The sequence below is a fragment of the Oryx dammah genome, unplaced genomic scaffold (assembly GCF_014754425.2).
Source record: "Oryx dammah isolate SB20612 unplaced genomic scaffold, SCBI_Odam_1.1 HiC_scaffold_14, whole genome shotgun sequence".
In the NCBI taxonomy this organism is placed as follows: Eukaryota; Metazoa; Chordata; class Mammalia; order Artiodactyla; family Bovidae; genus Oryx; species Oryx dammah.
The window spans coordinates 34562638-34587669 of NW_024070198.1; the positions used below are offsets into that span (position 1 = coordinate 34562638).

At 35.0% G+C, this 25032-nt stretch overlaps 2 protein-coding genes across 2 annotated transcripts in view; both read left to right on the top strand.

Annotated features, from left to right (window-relative positions):
• ATRNL1 (attractin like 1) overlaps positions 1-25032 on the top strand; it is a 794298-nt gene that overhangs the window by 158943 nt on the left and 610323 nt on the right. The window contains exons 11-15 of the mRNA XM_040255081.1: positions 4384-4468; positions 5946-6154; positions 7397-7515; positions 13111-13243; positions 16829-17010. Coding sequence (XP_040111015.1) covers positions 4384-4468; positions 5946-6154; positions 7397-7515; positions 13111-13243; positions 16829-17010 — 728 coding nt within the window. The remainder of the gene's footprint in view (positions 1-4383; positions 4469-5945; positions 6155-7396; positions 7516-13110; positions 13244-16828; positions 17011-25032) is intronic.
• On the top strand, positions 9281-10338 carry LOC120873925 (ribosome biogenesis protein NSA2 homolog). Its single transcript, XM_040255079.1, has one exon. It carries the CDS (start codon positions 9366-9368, stop codon positions 10146-10148), a length of 783 nt encoding a protein of 260 aa, XP_040111013.1. The 5' UTR covers positions 9281-9365; the 3' UTR covers positions 10149-10338.

The window sequence follows — 25032 nt, forward strand, 5'->3', positions numbered from 1 at the left end:
CTTAAACATGGTGATCCAGCTTAAACATGGTGATCCAGCTTAAACATAGTGATCCAGCTTAAACATAGTAGATCTAGTGATCTACTTCTGGGAATATACACAAAAAAACTTGATGACAGGGGAAGGAACAGATATCTGTACATCCGTTTTTATCACAGCATTACTCACAGTAGCCCATATCTGGAAAGAACCTACATATCCATCTATGGACGAATAAACAAAGAAAGCGTTGCTCAGTCCAGTCGCTCAGTCATGTCTGACTCTTTGTGACCCTATGGACTGCAGCATGCCAGGCTTCCCTGTCCATCACCAACTCCCGGAGCTTACTCAAACTGATGTCCATTGAGTCGGTGATGCCATCCAACCATCTCATCCTCTGTTGTCCCCTTCTCCTCCTGCCCTCATTCTTTCTCAGCATCAGGGTCTTTTCCAGTGAGTGAGCTCTTCTCATCAGGTGGCCAAAGTATTGCGGTTTCAGCTTCAACATCAGTCCTTCCAGTGAATATTCAGGACTGATTTCCATTAGGATTGACTGGTTGGATCTCCTTGCAGTCCAACAGACTCTCAAGAGTTTTCTCTAACACCACAGTTCAAAAGCATCAATTCTTTGGCACTAAGCTTTCTTTGTAGTCCAACTCTCACGTCCATACACAGCTACTGGAAAAACCATAACTTTGACTAGGTGGACCTTAGTCGGCAAAGTAATGTCTCTGCTTTTTAATATGCTGTCTAGGTTGGTCATAACTTTTCTTCCAAGGAGCAAGCGTCTTTTAATGTCATGGCTGTAGTCATTATCTGCAGTGATTTTGGAGCCCAAGAAAATAAAGTCTGTCAGTGTTTCCATTATTTCCCCATCTATTTGCCATGAAGTGATGGGACCAGATGCCATGTTCTTAGTTTTCTGAATGTTGAGTTTTAAGCCAGATTTTTCACTCTCTTCTTTCATTTTCATCAAGAGGCTCTTTAGTTTTTCTTCGCTTTCTGCCATAAGGGTGGTGTCATCTGCATATCTGAGGTTATTGATATTTTTCCCAGTAATCTTGATTCCACTTGTGCCTCATCCAGCCCAGCATTTTTCATGATGTTCTCTGCATATAAGTTAAATAAGCAGGGTAACAATATATAGCCTTGATGTACTCCTTTTCCTGTTTGGAACCAGTCTGTTGTTCCATGTCCAGTTCTAACTGTTCCTTCTTGACCTGCATACAGATTTCTCAGGATGCAGGTCAGATGGTTTGGTGTTCCCATCTCCTTAAGAACTTTTCACAGTTTGTTGTGATCCACACAGTCAAAGAATAAATTAGAACAAATTTGACTGCTATAGCAGTCAAACAGTAATAATACAATAATATAATAGTAATATATTAATAATATAAATATAATATAATATTAATAGAAAAAAATCAATTTAATAATATAATATTAATATTTCACTGTATATACAAAGTGTCATATAAACATACAATTTGTGTATTATTAATGTTCAGGGTTAAAAGGAAGGAAATTCTGAAACATTCTGCAGCACAGATGTACTTTGAATACATGCTGAAGGAAATAAACCAGTCACAAAAGGAGAGATACTTCATGATTTTATTCATTTGAGGTGCTAGAGCAGTTACACTTGTAGACCAAAAAGGCAAATAATGCTTACCAGGGGCTGGCGTAGAGAGGAATGGGTAGGTATTGTTTAATTGGTACAGAGTTATAGTTTGTAAGATGAAGAAAGCCCTGGAGATGGATGGTGATGATAATTTCTAAATAGTGTGAATGTACTTAATGTTACTGATCTGTCCCCTTTAAAAATGGTTAAAATGGTGAAAAACAAAAAACCACAGTTTGAACAGCATAAGCAAGGTGGAGAAGAATCCGCATAGTTTACATAGTTTGATACCAGTTGTATTAATATAAAGTTTTATAACCTACAAAAATACTCTATACAGATCATAAATATGAAATTGATAACCAAATACAGGATAGTGGTTGCATCCAGACAGAAGACATAAAGTAATCAAATTTGAAAGGCAGTATCCAGGGAGCCGCCGTCATATATGTAATGCTTTCTTTAAAAACTCTACCATCGACATGGTAAAATACTGCCTTTGACAAGTCTGGGTCCTGGTGTGTAGGTACTTATAATGTCATTGTTTTTACTACTCTGTGTGCTTAAAAGTTTTTCTTTTTTCCTGAAGACAGTAGCTTGTAGAACTGAAAGAGTTCTTACAAAGGCCTGATTTTTAGAAAATGACCTTTATTCCCTCAGCTCTTTTTCCTGACTCACTTCTTAAATGGTCTCTCTCGGCATTTTTCCTGGTTCTCGTCTCTGAAATCTGCCTTTCTCCCTCCTGCTGGTTTGCTTTGGATGATGGGCCAAATTACTTATTCTTCAGTTCTGGATAGGCTCAGATTATTGGGTCACTTTCTTTTCTGGACTCCCGATGTCCCCAAAATGATGCTGGAGATGATTCTTCTTTGGACGTTTTTATGATGAACTGGTTTCCAGAAGTCCTACTCTTTCATTTGACTCTGTTTCACTTCCTTGAAGCATATTCAGGTTTCTAACTCTGTTGTTGGAATACTATATTGAACACACAATTTATGAATTATTGGCCACGTGAGGGGTGTGTGTGTGTATGTGTGTGTGTGTGTATGTTGGGTTTTGGTGGCATGATTAAAATCTACCTATGCTAACTCATTAGCTGTCCCTAACATTTTCATCTCTTTTCTTTTTCAAAGTCTTTACCCTTTACAAGTCACCCCTTCTCTCCAAATGGGAATGATCTTTCAGAATCCCATCAATATACTTTTATAAATCAGGCATTCATAAACATAATTTATAGCAAAACAAAGGTAATCTAATGGGCCTTAAGGACATTACTTAACTTCTCCTGGGTCTCATTCTTCATTTCTAGCATATGGTGATACCTGCTCAGTTAGCCTCACTGGATTCTTAACAAAGACTACTTAAATTATGCAGATGAAAGCACTTGGAAATTTTTAATATTACTATGTGCATATTAATGCACATTTCTTAAGTGAACTTTAGCATGTAAAAAATGGTAGACTGTGAATGTTACATGTAGGCCTTTATAATAGTTCTCAAAATGTGATCTTCAGAGTGTTGGCTCTCCTGGGATTGTAAATAGGTGCTATGTGAATAGTGCTTCTATGGAGGAAACATTGGCAAAACACTGGATTTAGTAAAGTTAGGCTTCTGTGCCTTTGTACTGTCTTTTTTTCAGAGTATTTAATAAGTGCATATACTTCGTGGACTAAAAAGATTATATCAACTAAAAAATACCCCTTTGGTGGAGGGTATTTATGTACTGTGGGAGATACAACCCAAGATACATTTTATTACTCTGAGTCTTCCAGTTTAATTTTCTAAGCTATGATTTTGGTTTTTGTAATTCCCTTGATCTTTACTAGTAATAATATTGAATTGAAACCAAATTTATTATTTTACTTCTAGTGTAATATGTATGGCTGTTAATGTAGGAAAACAAGTAATTCAACAGTTAAAACTGATTGTATTTTAGATTATTTTTTTCTGTTTCAGAAGGGCTTCTAAGTTGCCAGAATGTGGGAAAAAAATGTTTTTAAAGCTTATCATACCTATGTACTTATATTAAATACCTAGGCCTGCTTTTAGATAGGCTACACCTAAGAGGATAAAGTCTAGAACACTGTCCTGAGAATGTTTCTAGTCATTGAATACTGAATTATTTGACATCTCAAGATCTCTAATAATATATGTGTGGATTCTGAGGTTATATTTAAATGAAAAAGTTTTCTTCAATCATTTTTCTTTCCATAATCTTTATGTAGCTCATGAACTATTTAGATTTTTTTCATTTGTTCCTATTTTTTGCAACTAAAGCTCTTCTTTACATAAAATGAAAACTTGTCTTTTGAAATATCAAATTATTAAACTGATTCAAACATTTTATTTTGATGATTCCATTTTAGGCTTTTCTCACTTATATTCTATTTAATTTTGCATGCATACATGTAAAATTTGATTTAATGATTTAACTTTATGATACATTTTCCCAATATTGATGTTCATGAATTTTGCCATATGAACCTTGTTTTAAATGTCATTGAAATTACCCTCCAAAATAAAGTACACCTAATTTGTTTCCTTTAATTTCCTTTATTCTCATACATATAAAATTATTTGTGAGAATTTTAGACGGAAGTTATTTTTATTTAAGGAATAATGCTAGTTGAGTAAATCAAGGTAAATTGTAGGTCATGGGAAATTAATGAAAGGTTTCCTAATTTTAAGTATTGTATCTTTATTTGTCCAGTGATTGTTTTGTAGTATGTGTCTTAAATTGTTCTTTTATTTCATTTTCTGTTTTACTGTTTTCATTTTTCTAGCTTGTGATGAATGGAAAATACTACCGAAACCAAATCTTCATAGAGATGTCAACAGATTTGGTCACTCTGCAGTTGTCATTAACGGGTAAAAGAAGCATGTTTAGCAGTCATACTACCCATGTATTTTGTTATTCTTTAAGCAAATTATTGTTTGTAATCAATGGCAGTAGTTTTACGTATCGCTTCAATACCGTGGGAATAAATTTTGGTTCATTAACCATTATCCTTCTTTCTTTTCTGTTTAAATTTATTTAAGGGGCAGGGGAGTACAGAGGAAAGATGGTGAGATAGAGCTTCAGATGCTCTTTGAAATTTTCATCCTGCCTTAATTTCTTTTTCCAGAGATCAGATCATGAATGATTTCCCTAAAACAATCAGCCTGAAGTTATAGAAAGGCTAGCCACATATTTCTGTTGAGGAGAGCAAGGGAAGTGAGAACAGTTAGGTTCTCATTTTGGTTCTGTCATAACTGAGTGTGTGATTTTTGACAGTTCCCTTAACCTGTCTGGCTTTTTCATGCGTGTGTGCTCAGTTGCTTTAGTCCTGTAGTCCTGTCCGATTTTTTGTGATGTTATGGACCATAGCCTGCCAGGCTCCTCTGTCCAGTGGATTCTGCAGGCAAAAATACTGGAGTGGGTTGTTCTGTCCCCCTCCCGGTGATCTTCCTGACCCAGGGATCAAGCTTGCGTCTCTTATGTCTCCTGCATTTGCAGGCTGGCTCTTTACCACTAGCGCCACCTGGGAAGCCCATCTGGCCTTTAGTACCCTTATATTCACTGGGAATTTGGACTGGATGATCATTAAGTTACCTTCTTCCTGTAAGGTAGTGTGATTTTGCTATTTCTATAGCAAAAATTCATTAATGTGGACTCATGACAATAAATGACATGCTAGATCATCCATTAGCTTAAAATTTGCGATTCATAATGACATTTTTATGAGGTCATTTTATTACCACCTTATTCTAATTACGTAAAAATTGTCCAATATGATGCTAAAAATAAAACTGTGTAAATGGTATCCGTTGGCTTTTGTAATGGAAATAAGTGAAATACAGAGTGTAAACATAAAGACTCTAAGCTTCTCTGTTGAAAATTGCATTTTGTTGATTTTTATTTTACTTTTTCAGTAATATTCTTCAAGTACGTTCTGATCTTTTCCATTTATTATATCAATAATATTTTTAGAAATGAAAATTAGGCTGTTTTGAGGCCATTTCAAATTTCTTTGGTGCTGGTAGTATTAATTCAGTAAACATCTGGGCTTTTCTTTTCAAACTGAAACTTTGAAAATCCTTCTGATTATTTTACTCTTGATCGTTTTATTTTATAAAAGGATAATAACAGTATACAAAGAATTCTATATCCAATTTCTAAATTCTTTGTATTCAAAAAATTTAATTCTATATGGCAATTCTAAAGTATATCTTGTTATCTCCATATAGCTACTATATATTTCTAAAACTGTTTCCTACCTAGATAAAAAATGTAAAATGCATATTTAAATTTATTTTGAAAACTCATTAGATACTTTTTTTAAGATTCTTGTTTTGTTTTTAATAGGTCCATGTATATATTTGGAGGATTTTCTAGTGTACTCCTTAATGATATACTTGTATATAAGCCTCCAAATTGCAAGGCTTTCAGAGATGAAGAACTTTGTAAAAATGCTGGTCCAGGAATAAAATGTATTTGGAACAAAAATCACTGTGAATCTTGGGACTCTGGGAATACTAATAATATTCTTAGAGCAAAGTGCCCTCTGAAAACAGGTGAAATATTTTTTTACTTCTTTTTGACATAAAGCATCTCTACTTGGCTTGAAATGGAAGTGCATTCCTGCTCATAAGAATTACCTTAATAGTTTTCAAAAATTAAAAACTCATAATCCTCTAATTAAGAATCCTAATGTTTGAATTTAGCAGTGATTAATAATTTAATGTCTTTCTTAGCTATCTTTAGTTTTCTTTTTTGAATGTGTAATAGTCATATATCTCTGTAATAGTAATATATCAATTTTGACATGTAACATGGCCATATATATATGAATTATTTTTGTATGTAAGTATAAAATTCACTCAAATACACCTTTTCTCAGATATATTGTATGCTTCAAAGAAATAAAATGAAGTAATTTATTCTGCATTTGGTACTTTTTTTCTTCCTGAATTATTGTCAAACCATCTCATAAAGCTAAAGTTTCTAGAATTTTGATGTCCTGTTATAACTCAATATTTCTCATAAAATATTGAATAAATAATTCAAACTTATGAATGTGCATGGCAAGTTGCTTCAGTCATGTCCAACTCTTTCCAACCCTGTGGACTGTACTCCTCCAGGCTCCTTTGTCCTTGAGGATTCTCCAGGCAGGAATAATAGAGTGGGTTGCCATGCCCTCTAGGGGATCTTCCTGACCCGGGGCTCAAACCCGCATCTCTTATGTCTCCTCTTTTGGCAGGCAGGTTCTTTACTATTAGCGCCACCTGGGATGCCCTGATTTATGAATAATTAATAGTAAATATTTATAAAGAATGATTTGGATATAAATTTTCAATTTTCTTTAAATGAATGGGGCTTTGATATATTTTTGGTGCTACAATGAACAGATCAGGTTTTGCTAATCTATAATCAGTCAGATGTCTCTAGATAGCTTTATGAAGAATGATAAACAATGAGCATTTGTTATAATCTTTTCTTTTAAATGTATAGTAATACATTTTGTTTAATAAAATACTTTAAGTCTTTTTCTTCCTCCATAATGTGTAAATGTCAAATGATTGTAGGATCCTGCTAGAGTGATAATCAAGATGAAGGCAGGAGGTATTTAAATCCCTATAAATCCGATTAAATTACAAAACTGACTTCATATTGGAGAACTTATTTTGATATTGATGATTATATTTATGGTTTAAAAATGTCCTCATGATTCTTAGCAGATGTTAAAAATATGTGAATTAAGAATTGTGACATTTTCTTTTCATCCTAATGTGTTCTGTCTCCCATTTGTATCACAGCTGCTTCTGATGACAGATGTTACAGATATGCAGATTGTGCCAGCTGTACTGCCAATACGAATGGGTGCCAGTGGTGTGATGACAAGAAATGCATTTCATCAACCAGTAACTGCAGCATGGTTAGTATTTATGGGTAAATGATGATGTAGCTAACACTGCTACTTTATAATCATTAGCTTACCTGTACAAAACACTGCTACTTTATAATCATTAGCTTACCTGTATCAAGACATTTAGAAAAGGGAAAGGGGAGAGGCAAAATAAAATTATGGTATTAAGAGATATAAACTACTATATATAAAATAGATAAGCAATAAGAATATATTGTACAGCACCGGAATTTATAGCCATTGTTTTGTAATAATGTTAAATGGAATATATAATCTTAAAAAATGTTGAATCATTATGTTGTATACCTGAAACTAATTCAGTATTGTAGTAAGTAAGTAAGTGAAGTCGCTCAGTTGTGTCCTATTCTTTGTGAACCCATGGACTGAAGCCTACAAGGCTCCTCAGTCCATGGAATTTCCCAGGCAAGAATACTGGAGTGGGTTGCTGTTTCCTTCTCCAGGGGATCTTCCTGACACAGGGATCGTACACTGGTCTCTGGCGTTGCAGGCAGACGCTTTATCATCTGAACCACCAGGGAAGCCCTATAAAATTTTGTTTGCGACACCATGGGCTGTATAGTCCATGGAGTTCTCCAGGCCAGAATACTGGAGTGGGTAGCCTTTCCCTTCTCCAGGGGATCTTCCCAACCCAGTGATCGAACCCAGGTCTCCCACATTGCAGATGTATTCTTTACCCGCTGAGCCACAAGGGAAAGCCAAGAATACTGGGGTGGGTAGCCTATCCCTTCTCCAGGGGATCTTCCTGACCCAGGAATTGAACTGGGGTCTCCTGCATGGCAGGTGGATTCTTTACCAACTGAGCTATGAGGGAAGCCCCAATATTGTAAGCCAACTATTAAAAAAAGACACTTAGAAAATATCTAGGGCATCACTTACTTCTTGATATGTTGTTGGTCAGTCTAGATTCCATGTTGAATCCAATAACCTTTACTTTCCATGGATAAGATTGGGAAAATTCTTTCAAAACTTAATTTTAAAAGACTGTAACTAGAAACATTGTCTTCTGTGCTGATAGAAATAGGAATGTATAAATAAGTATTGAAGTCATTTCTATGAGATTCTTGTCAGACGTGTTAATAGTGTTGTGACATAGGTTTTATTTATATGCTTTGTGTGCAAGCTTAATCTGAAGTGTTGATAGTAGTAGTTTCATTTTATCATTAAAATCATCTATAGATCTGTGTTTTAAATTAAAAAAATTTTTTCTTTAGATCTATGGTTCTCTGAGGCATTTCTGTCCTGCTTTGGGACATCTGGCAATGTGTATTTTTTGGTTGTTTTCACAACTGTGGGACTGCTACTGCTAAGTCACTTCAGTCGTGTCTGACTCTGTGCAACCCCATAGAGGGCAGCCCACCAGGCTCCCCCGTCCCTGGGATTCTCCAGGCAAGAACACTGGAGTGGGTTGCCTTTTCCTTCTCCAATGCATGAAAGTGAAAAGTGAAAGTAAAGTCGCTCAGTTGTGTCTGACTCTTAGCGACCCCATGGACTGCAGCCTACCAGGCTCCTCCGTCCATGGGATTTTCCAGGCAAGAGTACTGGAGTGGGGTGCCATTGCCTTCTCCGTGGGACTGCTACCAGCATCTAACATAGAGAAGCCCGGGACACAAGTAAACATCTACAGTGAAAATAGCGCTGACAAAAAATCATCACCTGGCTCAAAGTTTCACTAGTGATGAGGTCAAGAGCCTATTTTAGGTAGACTATTGAAAATAAAATTAATGTTGATAGATTAAAATAGGTCAAGAGGGGAGTCGGCTCGAGGGTCTCTGAGAGCGGAAAATTGAGAGCCTCTTCGCGCCGCGGAGACTGCACCCCGCGGCTCGGCAGCCGTCACCATGCCACAAAATGAATATATTGAGTTACACCGTAAGCGCTATGGATATCGTTTGGATTACCATGAGAAAAAGAGAAAGAAGGAAGGTCGAGAGGCTCATGAACGTTCAAAGAAGGCAAAAAAGATGATTGGACTGAAAGCTAAGCTCTACCATAAACAGCGCCATGCTGAGAAAATACAAATGAAAAAGACTATTAAGATGCATGAAAAGAGAAACACCAAACAGAAGAATGATGAAAAGACTCCACAAGGAGCAGTACCTGCATATCTACTGGACCGAGAGGGACAGTCTCGAGCTAAAGTACTTTCCAATATGATTAAACAGAAACGAAAAGAGAAAGCGGGAAAGTGGGAGGTCCCTCTGCCTAAAGTTCGTGGCCAGGGAGAAACAGAAGTATTAAAAGTTATTCGAACAGGAAAGAGAAAGAAGAAAGCCTGGAAGAGGATGGTTACTAAAGTCTGCTTTGTTGGAGATGGCTTTACTCGAAAACCACCTAAATATGAAAGATTCATTAGGCCAATGGGATTACGTTTCAAGAAGGCTCATGTAACACATCCTGAACTGAAAGCCACCTTTTGCTTGCCAATACTTGGTGTAAAGAAGAATCCCTCATCCCCACTCTATACAACTTTGGGTGTTATTACCAAAGGAACCGTCATTGAGGTGAACGTGAGCGAGTTGGGCCTTGTAACACAAGGAGGCAAAGTCATCTGGGGAAAATATGCCCAGGTTACCAATAATCCTGAAAATGATGGATGCATAAATGCAGTCTTACTGGTTTGACAACAGTTACATACAAATAACTCCTTATAATTACTGAAGACTACACACCAGTTGGGAAACCATTACTCTGATATTTCTGAATACTACCTATCAACCTTACATGTTGTCTTCAGTCAAACAAAACTATTTATTCTACTGTTTTAAAAACGAAAAAAGCCAACATTAAAATGATCTAGTTTTAAAAAAAAAATAAATAAAATAAAATAGGTCAAGAGGAGTAAAAACGAACCTTTTAATGGATAGCATCAAAATGTTCCATGTTTTTTAGATGTCAACAAATTGAAGGAAAATTTTTAAAAATTATTAAGGATTGTATTCAGTAGGATTAGAGATTCTCTTTTTGGAGCGTAGCTTAAATAACTAAAAATTTCCCATACAGATTTTAAACTAAATACATACTAATTTTTTCTTTTTTTGATTTTTTATTAAACGAGAAAAGTATCCACTTATTTTTCAAGGTACCAGGCAGAAGTAAAAGGTAAAGAAAAAGGAGTTTGAAAACTAAAGTAAAAAGTTTTATTACGTTACCTAAAATTTTTCTCCGGTAACCAATCATATTTTGAAATAATTAAAGCTTTATGATTCTATTCTAAAATAATATTAAAAACTTAAAATGAAGGAAAGCTTTGAATTATTGCCTCATCAGATTGAACCCTTTTGTTTTTATATTTACTGTGTTGGTGTATACTTTGCAGTGATATGTTGCTTTAATAATAATAGATACTTCAATTTTATTTGAGTTTGAATGTTAATAGAACATGACTCACTTTGAATGTTTGAATTACTTTTTTATGTTTGCATAATATTTATCTAATGGGAGTTACATTAGTGAATAATGTGGACATGGTAGCAATGTAAAATAAAACATGGGAATAAGGGACTAAAATGGAGAATGTCATTAGATAAGAATTGCAAGCAGATTTTATTTAAAACTTTGTTCGATAACTCTGAGTTAATTTGTATTTAGACATTTACACTATATGTACACGTCTCAAAAATTGTATTATGCAAATTAAATTCATTTTATAAAGTGGCCTTTTCCTTTAGAGTTTAGTGTTGATAATGTGTTAAAAAGGAAAGCACTGGGTGAGATAGCACAAGTGAACAGATGGAAGTCTCTTATAATTTAGACTTTGATGTAATGTGTCTTTTGGACAGTTTTATCAGAATGTCTGGTGATTAAAATAAACCAAATGGTAATAGATACAAAAGGGTCTATGAGATTTTAGCATAAATGATATCCATTGATATTCTGTTTCATTATTTAGTCATTTTTACTGCAAGTTGCATATTTCGTGCTCTAACAGTCCAAATAACTGTTCTTCTTGCAGATTTTCATTTTAAATTTACGTCTAGATATATTAGGATGAAGATGAGTAGAGGACTGGTTATTCTTCATAGTCTGTTTATGAATGTGCATCTGGTTCATTAGGCCAAAAAATGCCAGCCATGTTTCAGAGTGGCAGTCAGCTTTCTTCTATCATTGAATAAATTGACCCTGTGTGTGATGGAAATACAATTTCATCTATTGTACTGGCTCAGTATCAATAAATGAGTATACTGTTCTTATGAAGAGCAGTAGAGTTATTTCGATGGTGACTCTACCATTGTTGTTCTAAAGACTGGCATTATGTTCTTATTCTTTCTCTTATTCTAATATGTTGTTTAGCTATTCTCTTGTCTTTCTTATAGGCTATTTTATTTTTCGATGATTCAAGTAAATTGATTTGTTTTCAGTTATGTGACAAATGTTTGGAAGTATAGTAATCCTATAGAATAATACTAAGATTTATATGCTCTATGAGAAAAAAAAGCTTTGAATCAGAAAAATAACATTAAGAAAATTTGCACGCTCCTAATGAAAATGGAGGTTGAGTAACACTTGCTGGGCAATTTGGGCTTTAAAAACTGTATCTTATGTGATTTTTTTAAAGGAAGAATAAGATAAAAATTTCTTCAACCATTTTTATATATATGGGAAATTATAAGTAAATTTTAATTGTCAAGTTTTTTGGTTGAAAAGAAATATTTATCACCCTAACATGAGAAAGCCTAAGGTAAGAGTGTCTACCTATGGAAAGGAAAGAGAGCTTATGATGCGGCTAGTGCTTTTTTCCTTTGTGTTTTTTTTTTTTCCCTCAAAAGTGAGTCACAAGAAGAGTCTGATTTTTTTTTAAAAATCACAGGTATTGATAATATCATGTGAAATATCAAACCTTGATATACATAGAGAACTCACACCAAAGTTCCTATATTTCCTTTTGTTTTGTTTTTTGACCTTTAACCTTCAACCTCTTACACCTGAAATTAGTTGAAATATGAGTAGTTGTGTAATAGGACTGATCAAAATGTAACTTTTGCGGGTTCTTTTCAACCTTTATTGAGGAAATGTGATAGATACACACAAGAGAAACATCAGTTAACCGAAATCATTATTTAATGTCTGTAGAAGTAACCCAAACCGTTATTTAATGTATGTGGAAGTAAACTTAGTTTGAGTTGTTGAGAAAATAATTTATCGTTTTAGATGGTATCAGATTTTGATAAAGCATCTCTTTAACTTTTGCTACTCATTACTTCCACTTCATTCCCAGGAGTCTGCATGATAGTTTTATTATGACTAGAATTCTTCGATGTCATCATTGAGAGAAAATGACTTTGTTCATCTGCTTTATTTATTGAATTGGAAGCCTGTTATCAGATTCAATAGAATATGTTTTTATTACTTGATTTCTGTTTCAGATTGTGTAATTTGCTTGTTTTTTCAATAACCATACATTCTAATTCTAAGAACTTTGCTTAAATAAATGAATGAATAAGAAATTTTGATTCAGTAGAACTGGATTTGGTGTTAGAAGTCTGTGTTGTAAAGTTCACCAGGTAATTTATGTGTACGCTAAACTTCATGAGTCATTACTATACAAAGGCGAAAGGTAACATGCTTTATCTTTTAACTTTATAGTCTGTGAAAAACTATACCAAATGCCATGTGAGAAATGAGCAGATTTGTAACAAACTTACTAGCTGTAAAAGCTGTTCACTAAACTTGAACTGCCAGTGGGATCAGCGACAGCAAGAGTGCCAGGCTCTACCAGGTAAAGATTTACATTTGGTAAATCAGTTTTATAGTCCACAGATGAATGCTATTTTTGTAAAGAATGTTTAGTAAGAATATTCCATTTTCTAAAGTTAAATCAGTAGCAAATAAACAATAGTATTGGAGTAAAGATAGCAGTGTTCCTACAAGAAAGATTTATACATTTGTTTCTGATTAAGACTTTCAGGGTATCTTCTGTTTATTACTGTTGACTTGATCAGAATACTTTTCAATTAAAAAATTATATCTTAAAAACATAGAAAATAGTAAGTACTCAGAGTAATATCCAGATCTAACAATGTTAACATTTTGGCATATTGGATTTAAATGCCCTTTATTTTTTAAATTCCAGGAGCAGTTTTTTACTAACTGTTCTATTTTATTAGAAATGGTAACATTTATAATAATTATTATATGATTCAATGAGATGCCTAAGTTCTATAAATCAGAACAAAACTCATTTGAAAAAGAAATTTCAATTTATTTTTACAGTTAGCATTCTTAGTAGACCCCTAAGTATTCTTTCTTTTGAATATGAAAGAGAAAATCAGAAAATCGAAAACTTGTATAGATATTTAACCAGTTCCATCTTCTTGTTATACAGATAAGCTGAGAGTGGTTACATGACCTGCTTAAAAAAGTGCATGACTTGTAAATGGCAGAGGGGACTAGTAACTGGGTGTTTATCTCTGTTCAGTTTTTTGTCTGTTTCTATCTCATGGTTTTTTGTTTTTTTCACTTTTTCATTGAAAAATATCTGAACCTATGTAATTCTTGAAAATGTTGGAAAATCCCATCATAGGATTTAGGTCTTTCTTATAAGTTCATGTAATAAAATAAAAATTAGATTGCCTTTAAAAGTACCACTGAGATTTTGGAATTTTGTTTATGTACTAAGCTTTTAAGCTTTTAAATAGTGACGTATGCATGTGTGTTCAATTTGAGTAATTTAGAGGATTTAATGCAGTAGGTAAGATTTGAGAAGCAATAGTGAGTGAGAAGCAATAGTTTTTTCAAGCAAAAACTTGAAAGTAATAATTTCTAAGTGTTAAAGTCTAAAAGTTACATGTAGATCAATAAAAATACAAAGTTTCTTTAAAAAGACAGAGTAAATCCTGGACTGAAATAAGAGTTGACTGAAGGAATATATATGTAAAGGAATATTATTCAATAAGAAGAGAATTTGATTACCAGTGGAAATTTGGGAAAATAATAGTGAAGTTATATTTAGTAATAGCCATCTACTCTTGCCTGGGAAAATATTTTGGTTTGGCCTAAGGGTTGTACTTGACCAGGTTATTACTTTGGAGAATAATAAATATAATAAGCTATGTTATCATACACTAACTCCCTTTGTTCTGTATTCATATTTACCAAGAGCCAGCTTGGCATTATATGTAGTTTGGTTTCTGTTCAGCTTGTCTCAAGGAAGTGAATGCTCTAAACGGAGAACTTAGTGTGTAGTAATTGCCTTTTTCCATGGAAATTTGTGAATTGCATTTTTTCCATTGATCTCATGTAAAACTGGCAATTTGAATTTATCAAGCTTAACCTATTTTAAAAATTAGCTGCTATCCTGAAGGTGAGGTGGTGCTCAAAGCTACAGAAACTTACGACATCACATTTGGTTTAGTGCCCTGATTTAGTTTAGCCCCAAAGGCCCAGGTGTTGCTTGCATTTGTGTGATTCATTAACCACGTGTTTTTGATCTTATAAAACAAAAGATAACCAAAACTAATGTAAATCCTTCCTTGATTCAGTAAGGAAAGAAAAAACTGAAATTTAACAAAAACTCCTGTGCTGTTTCCTTGAAGTGATCTGGTAGTTTAGATTTCAGAAGACAAGGAAGATTGCTATATGTGTAGCCTGAAAATGAAAACAGAGGCATTAGAAGTCTTACTAAATGAATCTGGTATATCGAGTGCTTCCTATGTTCCAAGCACTATGTGTTATTCTCATTACCTAGTTTAATGGGACAGTAGTTATTCAAGAAGCAAAGGGCCCTGTGATACTAAGATATTGTGTGCTTTTGTAATTCTCATTCTGTTATAGGTTTATTCTGTGTTAATAGTTTTCCAAAGGCTACATAGTGTGTGATTCTAATAGATTGTTATATTAAACCAACATTAAAGGGATTTGCAAAAATATAGAACGAAGCCACACTCTTTTATGGAGAGTGTAATTAAGAGAAATTAAATATGCTATTTATTTTAAGTTGTTATATATTTCCCTAACATTTTTTAATGAAAAATTTCAAACATTTTTTTATGAAAAATAGAATTGTAGTGAGGACACTCACTACCCACACCCTAGATTGTGCAATGCACATTTTACTCTGCTCTATCTCTGATTTCTCTGCCTATCCATGCCCTATTCATTTATCAACCCATCTCAATTTTTGATGCCAAGGGCCTAATTTAAACCATCAGCTTTACTTTCTCAAGGATAAAATGTGAAGATATTAATACATCTTCCTTGGGTGTGTAATAATAGCGTTAAGGGGCAATACATCCGAGAAACTGGAAGAGTAGGTTTGTAATAAAATTTTAAATGAATAAATATATGTATTTTTAAAAGATTAGTTTTAATTTTTAATATGGTCAAGCTCCATAGATGTAAAGTGTATAAGGAAAAATCTGTGGCATTCTCAATAATTTTTAAGGGTTTAAAGGGGTCTTGAGACCAAAATGTTGGAGAACTGCTGCTTTATAATAATTCCATAAAGACCGAACTGATGCATGCAACCTGAAAGGGCAAGAGGCACTGAAATATTTAGTGACATGAAACTAACGGATAGTCAAGTCAAGCTTCACAGATTGGTGTGTCAATAAAACACCTCAGCGTTAATGTATCCTAGAGCATAACTTTATATTGAGTTTATAAGTCTGTGTTTTAGAAAACACTGTTTTAAGTTCAATTTGGAGTCTACTATTCACTGTTACTGAATAGTATGTTTAAACTTTCAAAAGACCTGAAAGGTTGTGTAAAAATAAATATTTGAAAGCAAACTTTCTAGTTTCTTTATGAAGCATGAATGAAATGAGACTTCTCGCCCCATAATTATAATAAAAGAATCAAAGAACCCAGCTTATATCAAAATAGTATACCTGGGCTAAAGAGATTAATTCCATAGCTGAGAGGACAGTTATTAATAGCTACACTTGTAGAAATAACTTCGCTTTTGTTGTGTGCTGGTTATTTTTCTACTGAAGTGATCTTGTATGAAGTGAACCTTGCGACATAAAAATGGGGTAATGATTTCCCTTGCTGCAAAACCATATATCAATACACTAGATTTACACAGAAGACCTAATAGTCAACAGATTTTGACTGATGTTACAGAGCCATAGCTTTTCTTATGTTTAATAATTAGAGAAAAAATTAGGATCTTCTGTTCTTAGGATCTTCTGTTCTTCTGACCAAAATATTAGTCAAATTTTGTTTAGTATAATACAAGGATTTTATCATAAAAATTATTTAAACAAATCTAGAAGTTGCATTTATTTACCATTCTGAAATAATTGAAAAATATGCATGTGTTTGGATAATCAAAAAATAAGCCTTTTTTTTTTTTTTTGACTAGCTCATCTTTGTGGAGAAGGATGGATTCATGTCGGGGACGCTTGTCTTAGAATTAATTCCAGTAGAGAAAACTATGACAATGCTAAACTTTACTGCTATAATCTTAGTGGAAATCTTGCTTCACTAACAACTTCAAAAGAAGTAGAATTTGTACTGGATGAAATACAGAAGTATACACAACAGGTAACAACTATATTTGTTTTTATTATGGGAATATGCTTATAATCATATAGCTATTAGCAATGAGTCGTTCTTTTTTGTTTTTAAATCCATTATGTTTAATAAACCTTGGAAGTGAAAGTAGAACTCATTTCAGCAGTGAAGAGTCAGGGGACTCATTCCGTACTTGTATTTGGTAATATGCCCCTCCCCCCAGGTGGCAGTGGTAAAAAATCCACCTGCCAATGCAGGAGACGCAAGAGATGTGGGTTCGATCCCTGGGTCAGGAAGATCCCCTGGAGAAAGAAATGCAACCCACTCCAGTATTCTTGCCTCGAGTATCCCATGGACAGAGGAACCTGGCAGGTTACAATCCATGGGGCTGCAAAGATCTGGACAGGACTGAGCACAGCACAGCATTTGGTAGTTTGCTAATTTTCTAAATTGCTTCTCTCATGTTTTGCTCAGTAAACCATTGCATTACCTTAGCAAGAAGTCATCTCATATGAATAAATATACTTTAAAACTTGTGTGTATAATTTAATAATAATTTGTTTGAAGCATTATTATTCTTGTAACTTAGGATGTCTTTTATAATCAGAACACTAGACCAGCATATTGGCTATATCTGTATAGGTGTATTTGTGTGTATGTGTGTTTATGTGTATGTTCTGAGGGTTAAAAGTTTGAATTATCCTCTTAGTATAGATATGCTTGAAATAATATACAAATAGTTAGCTGGACTTAAACAGATCATTAAAGTATATGGAAGATTTGGAACATACAACACTTGGAAGCAGTTTTAATTTCCTTGAAAACTGTTTTATGAAAAATATTTCCATAGAAATGGACTATTTGCTTGGAAATGGTATCAAATATCATTTTAAAATAAACTTCTAATAGGAATTCATAGTACTTATTTGCTGTTCTTGGATGTTAAAATATAGTCAACTCTTAAGAATGGATTAAGTTGGAGATTTGGAAATAATTTACTAAATGTAGTTTTGAAATATCTTAGTTCATATACTTACTTGAAGTGTCTTGAAGACATTTGAAAAAATTGAGTAGATTATATTATACATTGTATTGTTTTAGGTGTACAACATAATCATTTGATATTTGTATGATATATATTGTTCTTGGATTTCCTTTTGATTCTGCATATAAAAATATATGGTATTTTTCTTATCCTATTTAAAGTAGATCTATCCATGTTCTTGCAAATGGCAATATTTCAGTATTCTGTGATCTCACATATATGGTGAATTTAAAACAAACAAACAAACATCCTAAAAACTAAAAAACTAAGCTCACAGGTAGAACAGTTTGGTATTTCCCAGAGGTAAGGATGGAGGGTGGGCAAAATGGATGAGAGCAGTCAAAAGGTACAGACTTACAATTATAAAATAAATAAGCTATGAGGCTGTAGTACATAATGTGATGACTATAGTGAGTAATACTGTCTTACATATTTGAAATGCGCTGAGAGTAGATCTTAAAAATCTTCACAAAAAAACTGTGTATGGTGACATACCTTAACTAGACTTATAATTCTACAATGCATACAAATATTGAATCATTGTTTTGAATTCTGGAAATTAAAATAATATTATATGTCAATCACGCATCAATTAATGGAGCTTTTCTGGAGCCTCAGACAGTAAAGAATCTGCCTGCAGTGCAAGAGACCCAGGTTCGATCCCTGGGTCAGGAAGATCTCCTGGAGAAGGCAGTAGCTACCCACTCTAGTGTTCTTGCCTGGAGAATCCATGGACAGAGGAGCCTGGTGGGCTACAGTCCATGGAGTCACAAAAAGAGCTGGACATGACTGAGTGTCTTTCACTTCACATACATCAATTAAAAGAAAAAGTATAGTCAACACTTAAGAATAGCTTAAGTAGGATATATAGAAATAGTTTACTAAATCTAGTTTTGAAATAACTTATTTAGTTTAAATATATACTTGAAATATGCTAATGTAAATTGTCATAGCATCATTATAGATTTTTGTATTTTGTATCAAAATTAGAGCTCAGTATAGATTAGTTGTGATAAAGCTAAACAATAATAAATACCTCAGATCTGAGGTATGTACAGTTTTGCCCAATGTTTAAAATGTGCACACACATGTAGACACTGTGGGCTAAATAATCCACAATGTGGCATGATTTCTACACAGGGCTTCCTGATAGCTTAGCTGGTAAAGAATCCGCCTGCAATACAGAAGAGGCCAGTTTGATTCCTGGGTCGGGAGGATCCCCTGGAGAAGGGATAGGCTACCCACTCCAATATTTTGGGGCTTCCCTGGTGGATCAGCTGGTAAAAAATCTGCCTGTAATGCGGGAGACCTGAGTTCGATCCCTGAGTTGGAAAGATTCCCCTGGAGAAGGGAAAGGCTACCCACTCCAGTATTCTGGCCTGGAGAATTCCATGGATTGTATATAGTCCAGGGGGTCACAAAGAATCAGACATGACTGAGCAACTTTCACTAATGGAGGTATGACAATAATTCAAATATTGGTATTAGATTTCAATGACTTATTTTGACCTTAGGTTATGACTTTTATTTGGGCAAGGAGTCTTTTGGTACAGTGCAGTGGAGATGGTTTTGGTTTGAAAACTTTTCAGAACATATATTACCAATTGCTTGCCGTTGAAACAGTTGAGTGATACGTTTTTGATATAGTTGATTTTTAAACAACATTGAGGACAAATGATGCATTAAGTATCAAACTGATGGAGAGCAGGCAATCTGGAAATACTGCTTATCTCTACAACTTAGTAGCAAGTTAACTTCCACAGCCCTGTGTTCCTCATCTGTAACCTGGGATAGTTATTTGCTACTGTCCTGAATATTCATTGGAATGACTGATGCTGAAGCTGAAACTGCGGTACTTTGGCCACCTTATGTGAAGAACTGACTCATTTGAAAAGACGCTGATGCTGGGAAAGATTGAAGGCAGGAGAGGAAGGGGACGGCAGAGAATGAGATGGTTGGTTGGCATCACCGACTCAATGGACATGAGTTTGAGTAAATTCCAGAAGTTGGTGATGGACAGGAAAGCCTGGCGTGCTGCAGTCCATGGGGTCACAGAGAGCTGGACGTGACTGAGCGACTGAACTGAACTGAACTAATGTTTATTGTGAGAAATAAGTGAGATGTTGTATGTGAAGAATATAAATTTTATTTAAGTGTTTACTTATTATTATTGTTTGCATTTTTAAGATTGTTATTTTTGTATGTTTCCACTATTGCTATTACTACTATTTCCTGGAATCATTAATTAGATAATGAATTTTTAGGTAACTAAATGAATTTATTCAATGAAGAGTTAATATTGATATTGTCTATAGAAAAATATTTACCCCAAACTGATGTTTTAATTTTTGCCATTTTACGAAGCCCTCCCCCAATCTCCATTAATTATACTAAAATCTTTTTCCTTTTAAGAACATTCCTGATTTATGTTAAAGAATATGAATATATTTTATGGATTTTCCTTTTGCTAATAACAAGGGAATAAGTGCCTGAGTTTTAAAAAGTGACTTATTAGTTTTGTATAAATATTAAACAAATTAGAGGGACTTACGCACATACCCTTTTGAAGTGTTTGTATGAATATTCAATTCACTGTTACTGCCTACCACAGTTTTTGTGGTGGTATTAACGTATGTGTTTATCATGAGTATTGATATGGATAATTTAACTTCTAATGACATTTTATGTCTGTACAGAGTCTAAAGTCTTCCCTTTCACTAGTGAAATTGATAATTTATATCATTGAGTTCAGTCACTCAGTCGTGTCTGACTCTTTGTGATCCCATGGACTGCAGCATGCCAGGCTTCCCTGTCCATCACCAACTCCCAAAGCTTGCTCAGACTCATGTCCACTGAGTCAGTAATGCCATCCAACCATCTCATCCTCTGTCATCCCCTTCTCCTCCCACCTTCAATCTTTCCCAGCATCAGGGTCTTTTCTAAGGAGTCAGTTCTTCGTATCAGGTGGCCAAAGTATGGGAGTTTCAGCTTCAGCATCAATCCTTCCAATGAATATTCAGGACTGATTTCCTTTAGGATGGACTGGTTGGATCTCCTTGCAGTCCAAGGGACTCTCAAGAGTCTTCTCCAGCACCACAGTTCAAAAGCATCAGTTCTTTGGTGCTCAGCTTTCTTTATGGTCCAAGTCTCACATCCATACATGACTACTGGAAAAACCATAGCTTTGACTAGACGGACCTTTGTCGGCAAGGTAATATATCCTTAGTTTTTATAAATATTCAAAAATTTTACATGGACATTACAATATGATACTTGGTTGTCAAACAAGTATATTAAACGGTTGATATTAATAGGGTAAAGAAAAACTATAATAATTCAATTTGTATTATTAAACCGTTTTTGTGTGAACTGAAGCTATTTTTCTGGAAAGGATGGGCTAATCTTCATTCATTTAGTATGTATCTATTGAACACCCTCAGTATACTTGGCAGTCTACTGCTTGCTGAGAATATAGAGATTAAAAACAATCACTGTTGTCAAAGAGCTTTCGGAGGAGAAAGACAAACCCAATTATACCAAAGTGTGATAATTCCAATGATAAATGCACACAGGGTGATACATGTAGTTAGAGGATAGATATCTGACATGTAATGTCAACTTAAGGAGAGTAATACCCTAGTTACTTGTTGCAAGACTTGGAGTTGGCCGTAGTACATAAACATATTTGTAAGGATTCAGAGAAATACCTCTGTTTTTGTTTTTCTTTCAATTTATCTTGTTTGAGAGCTACTAGCCTTATAGTTGAGGATAAGATGCACATGGTATCATCTAGGAGAGATCTACTGATTTTTAAAAACATTTTAGAAAAATGCAACAAAGTAGTATTTGTAAAGTTTCGTTTTTAGTCATATGGAGCATACAACATAATTTAAGATCTATTTACATTTTTGTACTAGCAAGAGCTTCATTGTTTTCATTACAAAATTGAGGGGTAGTTATCAGTGAATATTTGGACATTAGTTCTACTGAATATATTTAACTTACAAAGAGGTTCTTATTGGTATATCCACATTCTTTGAATTTTAGAAAAGTACTTGTGTTTGACTTTGGGCTTCCCAGGTGGCTCAGTGATAAAGAATCTGCCTGCCAGTGAAGGAACTGCAGAAGATGAGTTCAATCCCTGGATCAGAAAGTTCCCCTGGAGAAGGAAAAGGCAACCCACTATCAGATTCTTGCTGGCATAATCCCATGGACAGAGGAGCTTGGCAGGCTACAGTTTATGGGGTTGCGGAGTCGGACACAACTGAGCAACTGAGCACAAGCACAAACAAGCACAGTGTTTGGCATTAGAACTCAACTGCTTTTTCCTTTGTTTATGTTATTCTTAGTTTTTACATTATAATCTCAAAAAGCGCTATTTTAGAAGCTTCATATTTCGAGACTTCTTCTTTAAGTTGCTTATTTTTTCTTGCTTATGTTTATAAATCATAAAGATTAGACCAACAATTAATTTGAATATATCATGAACTTAGATTCAGTAGTTTGTGGACTATCCTCTGTAAATAAATATTTTGTTTCATTAGAAATATGAAGTTTAGCAAAATTTCAAAGGTGGAATTTTCTGCAAGGTGACATTGCATTAAACATATCATTACAGAAAGTGAATTATGCCCTGAGTCATTGCAGTTGTATAAACTTAAGATAACCCTTCCATCATAAATGGAGATTGACAAATTCATGCACTTTAAAGAGATATCCTGGGTCAAATAATCATTTACTTATTGGCAATGGCTAATGAAATGTTGCAGTGATTTATGGTGTGCTGCAGTAAATTTTCATAATATAGTAATTTATCTTTTGTTTCTCAATTGCCTGTCCAGCTCATTTACTGGGTAATAGTTACTTTAAATGTTTTATCAACTGCTTATTTTCCTGCTCGTCTCTTCTTCCTTGCAGATTCTTATCATGACGATTTAGAGAAAAATGTTTCATTTTAAATGACTTGTGTTTATATAGGTAGTTTGGAAATACAGACATAGTTGCTATAATGTAAAGCACAGTCATTAATCTGAAATATCTATGTTGGATTGATTCCTGCTGTTATTATCAAGAACTATAAAAATATTATAGCTTTTTTGTTATCAAAATATATTGAGAATAATGTATGAAATATATGTTGGTCACAAGACAAAGCAGCATGTGTGTTTTTATAATTAGAAAACATTGTTTATTATCTCTGTCAAAAACTGAATGTTAGAAAATAACTATCTCTGTTCTACTGGCCTTGTTTAGCAAAATTTATTGTCTACCTATGATATGTACAGTACTCTGCTGGGTGATATGAGATCCGTTCTAATGAATGTTTGTTGTTCTTTAGTCACTAAGTTGTGTCTGACTCTTGCGACCCTATAGACTGTAGCCCACCAGGCTTCTCTGTCCATGGGATTTCCCAGGCAAGAATAATGGAGTGGGTTGCTCTTTCCTTCTCCAGGGGATCTTCCTGACCCAGGGACTGAACTTGTGTCTTGTGCTTGGCAGGTGGATTCTTTATCATTGAACCACTTGGGAAGCCCCTAATGAATGTTAATAATACTTTAATTTTATTTAAGAAATATTTGTTGAGTATTTATGTATAAAAATCATTATATTTGTACACTGTATAAATTTCAAGGTCTACAAGTTCTTTAGAAGCTCTCAAGGACCATTTGTAGAACATATTTAGAATAAATACTGAATTAATATATATTACTTATATATTGTCAAAGACCCAGGTGGAGGGACACGTTTTTCTCTACCCTGACACACGGTAATATAAAAAAGAGATGATGTGGAGTTTTGAAACCACTTCACATTATAATACGATATTATTAACTTGATAACTTCAAACATAACTATATTATTATGTGTATTTAAGCGGGAATGTTTTGGAATGATGTTAGCAATTTGGTAGAATGGAAATTTCTGGTACTCATTCCCTCCCAGAAACACTGATTTAACAAATTACCTATACACAAAATACCTTTCCAGAAGCTCAGGAGTCCAGGCGAGAGATTATAGCATCAGAGATGGCAGAGGGAACACAGAAATAAGAAAAGACTGATTAAAAATGGTAGAAAGGACAGTTCCACATTACCTGTATCATCCTTCCCCTAAGCCTCCACAGTGCAGTGAAGCTTAGTGAGAAATACCCTCTGAAAAGGGGAAAGAGGATGAAATGAGCACTTGTTTTGCTGTGGTCCCCACTCCCCAGCTCTGCTCTAATGAACCCCAGTGCGTGGATTTTCCCTGTGAACCCAGGTGCCAGGCACACCCCAGTGCTGGACTGGCTCCTATGGCCTCAGGCTGCAGACTGGTGCCCACAGACCTGTCGTCCAGGCCAGCCCCCATATATTCCTGGGCTCTAGGAAACCTAAGATCCATGTTCTCCCTTGGGCTGGCCTCTGCAAACCAAGGGTCAGGCTCGTTCCAGTGGACTCAGGCTTCAGGCCCTCCCCCATGGACACAGGTATCACATCTATCTCACAGACTCAGGGCCAGGCTTGTCCCAGTGGACCCTGGCACCAGGCTAGCCCCTGCAGCCTTAGGACCATACTTGTGGGCCCAGGTGCCCAGCTTGCCCCAGCACCAGACTGGCCCCAGTGGATTTAGGCTCAAGGCCTGCTTCAGTGCCAGGAAAGCCCTGTGGATCCATGCTTCTGGGTGGCTCCCGCAGATCCAGGCTCCAGACTGACCCCTGTGGACCGAATTTCCTCGCTTGGCACTGTGGACTAGATTCCAGGCCCACCACTTTGTACTCAGTCACCACCAGCCCTATTCCAGTGGACCCCTGTGCCATAGTGACCCCTTCAGACCTTGGATCCAGGCCTGCACTCAGGCTCCAGTTCCAGGCTTTCCCTTATGGAGCCCTTGGTTCTGAGTCTGTCTGTGCAGACCTAAACTCCAGACCCACTCCAGTGGACCCAGGGTCCAGGCTTGTCCCTCTGAACCCAGGCACCAGACAGGTCCTCTGGATCCAAATTCTAGGCCTGCTTACCCATGGCCTAGGC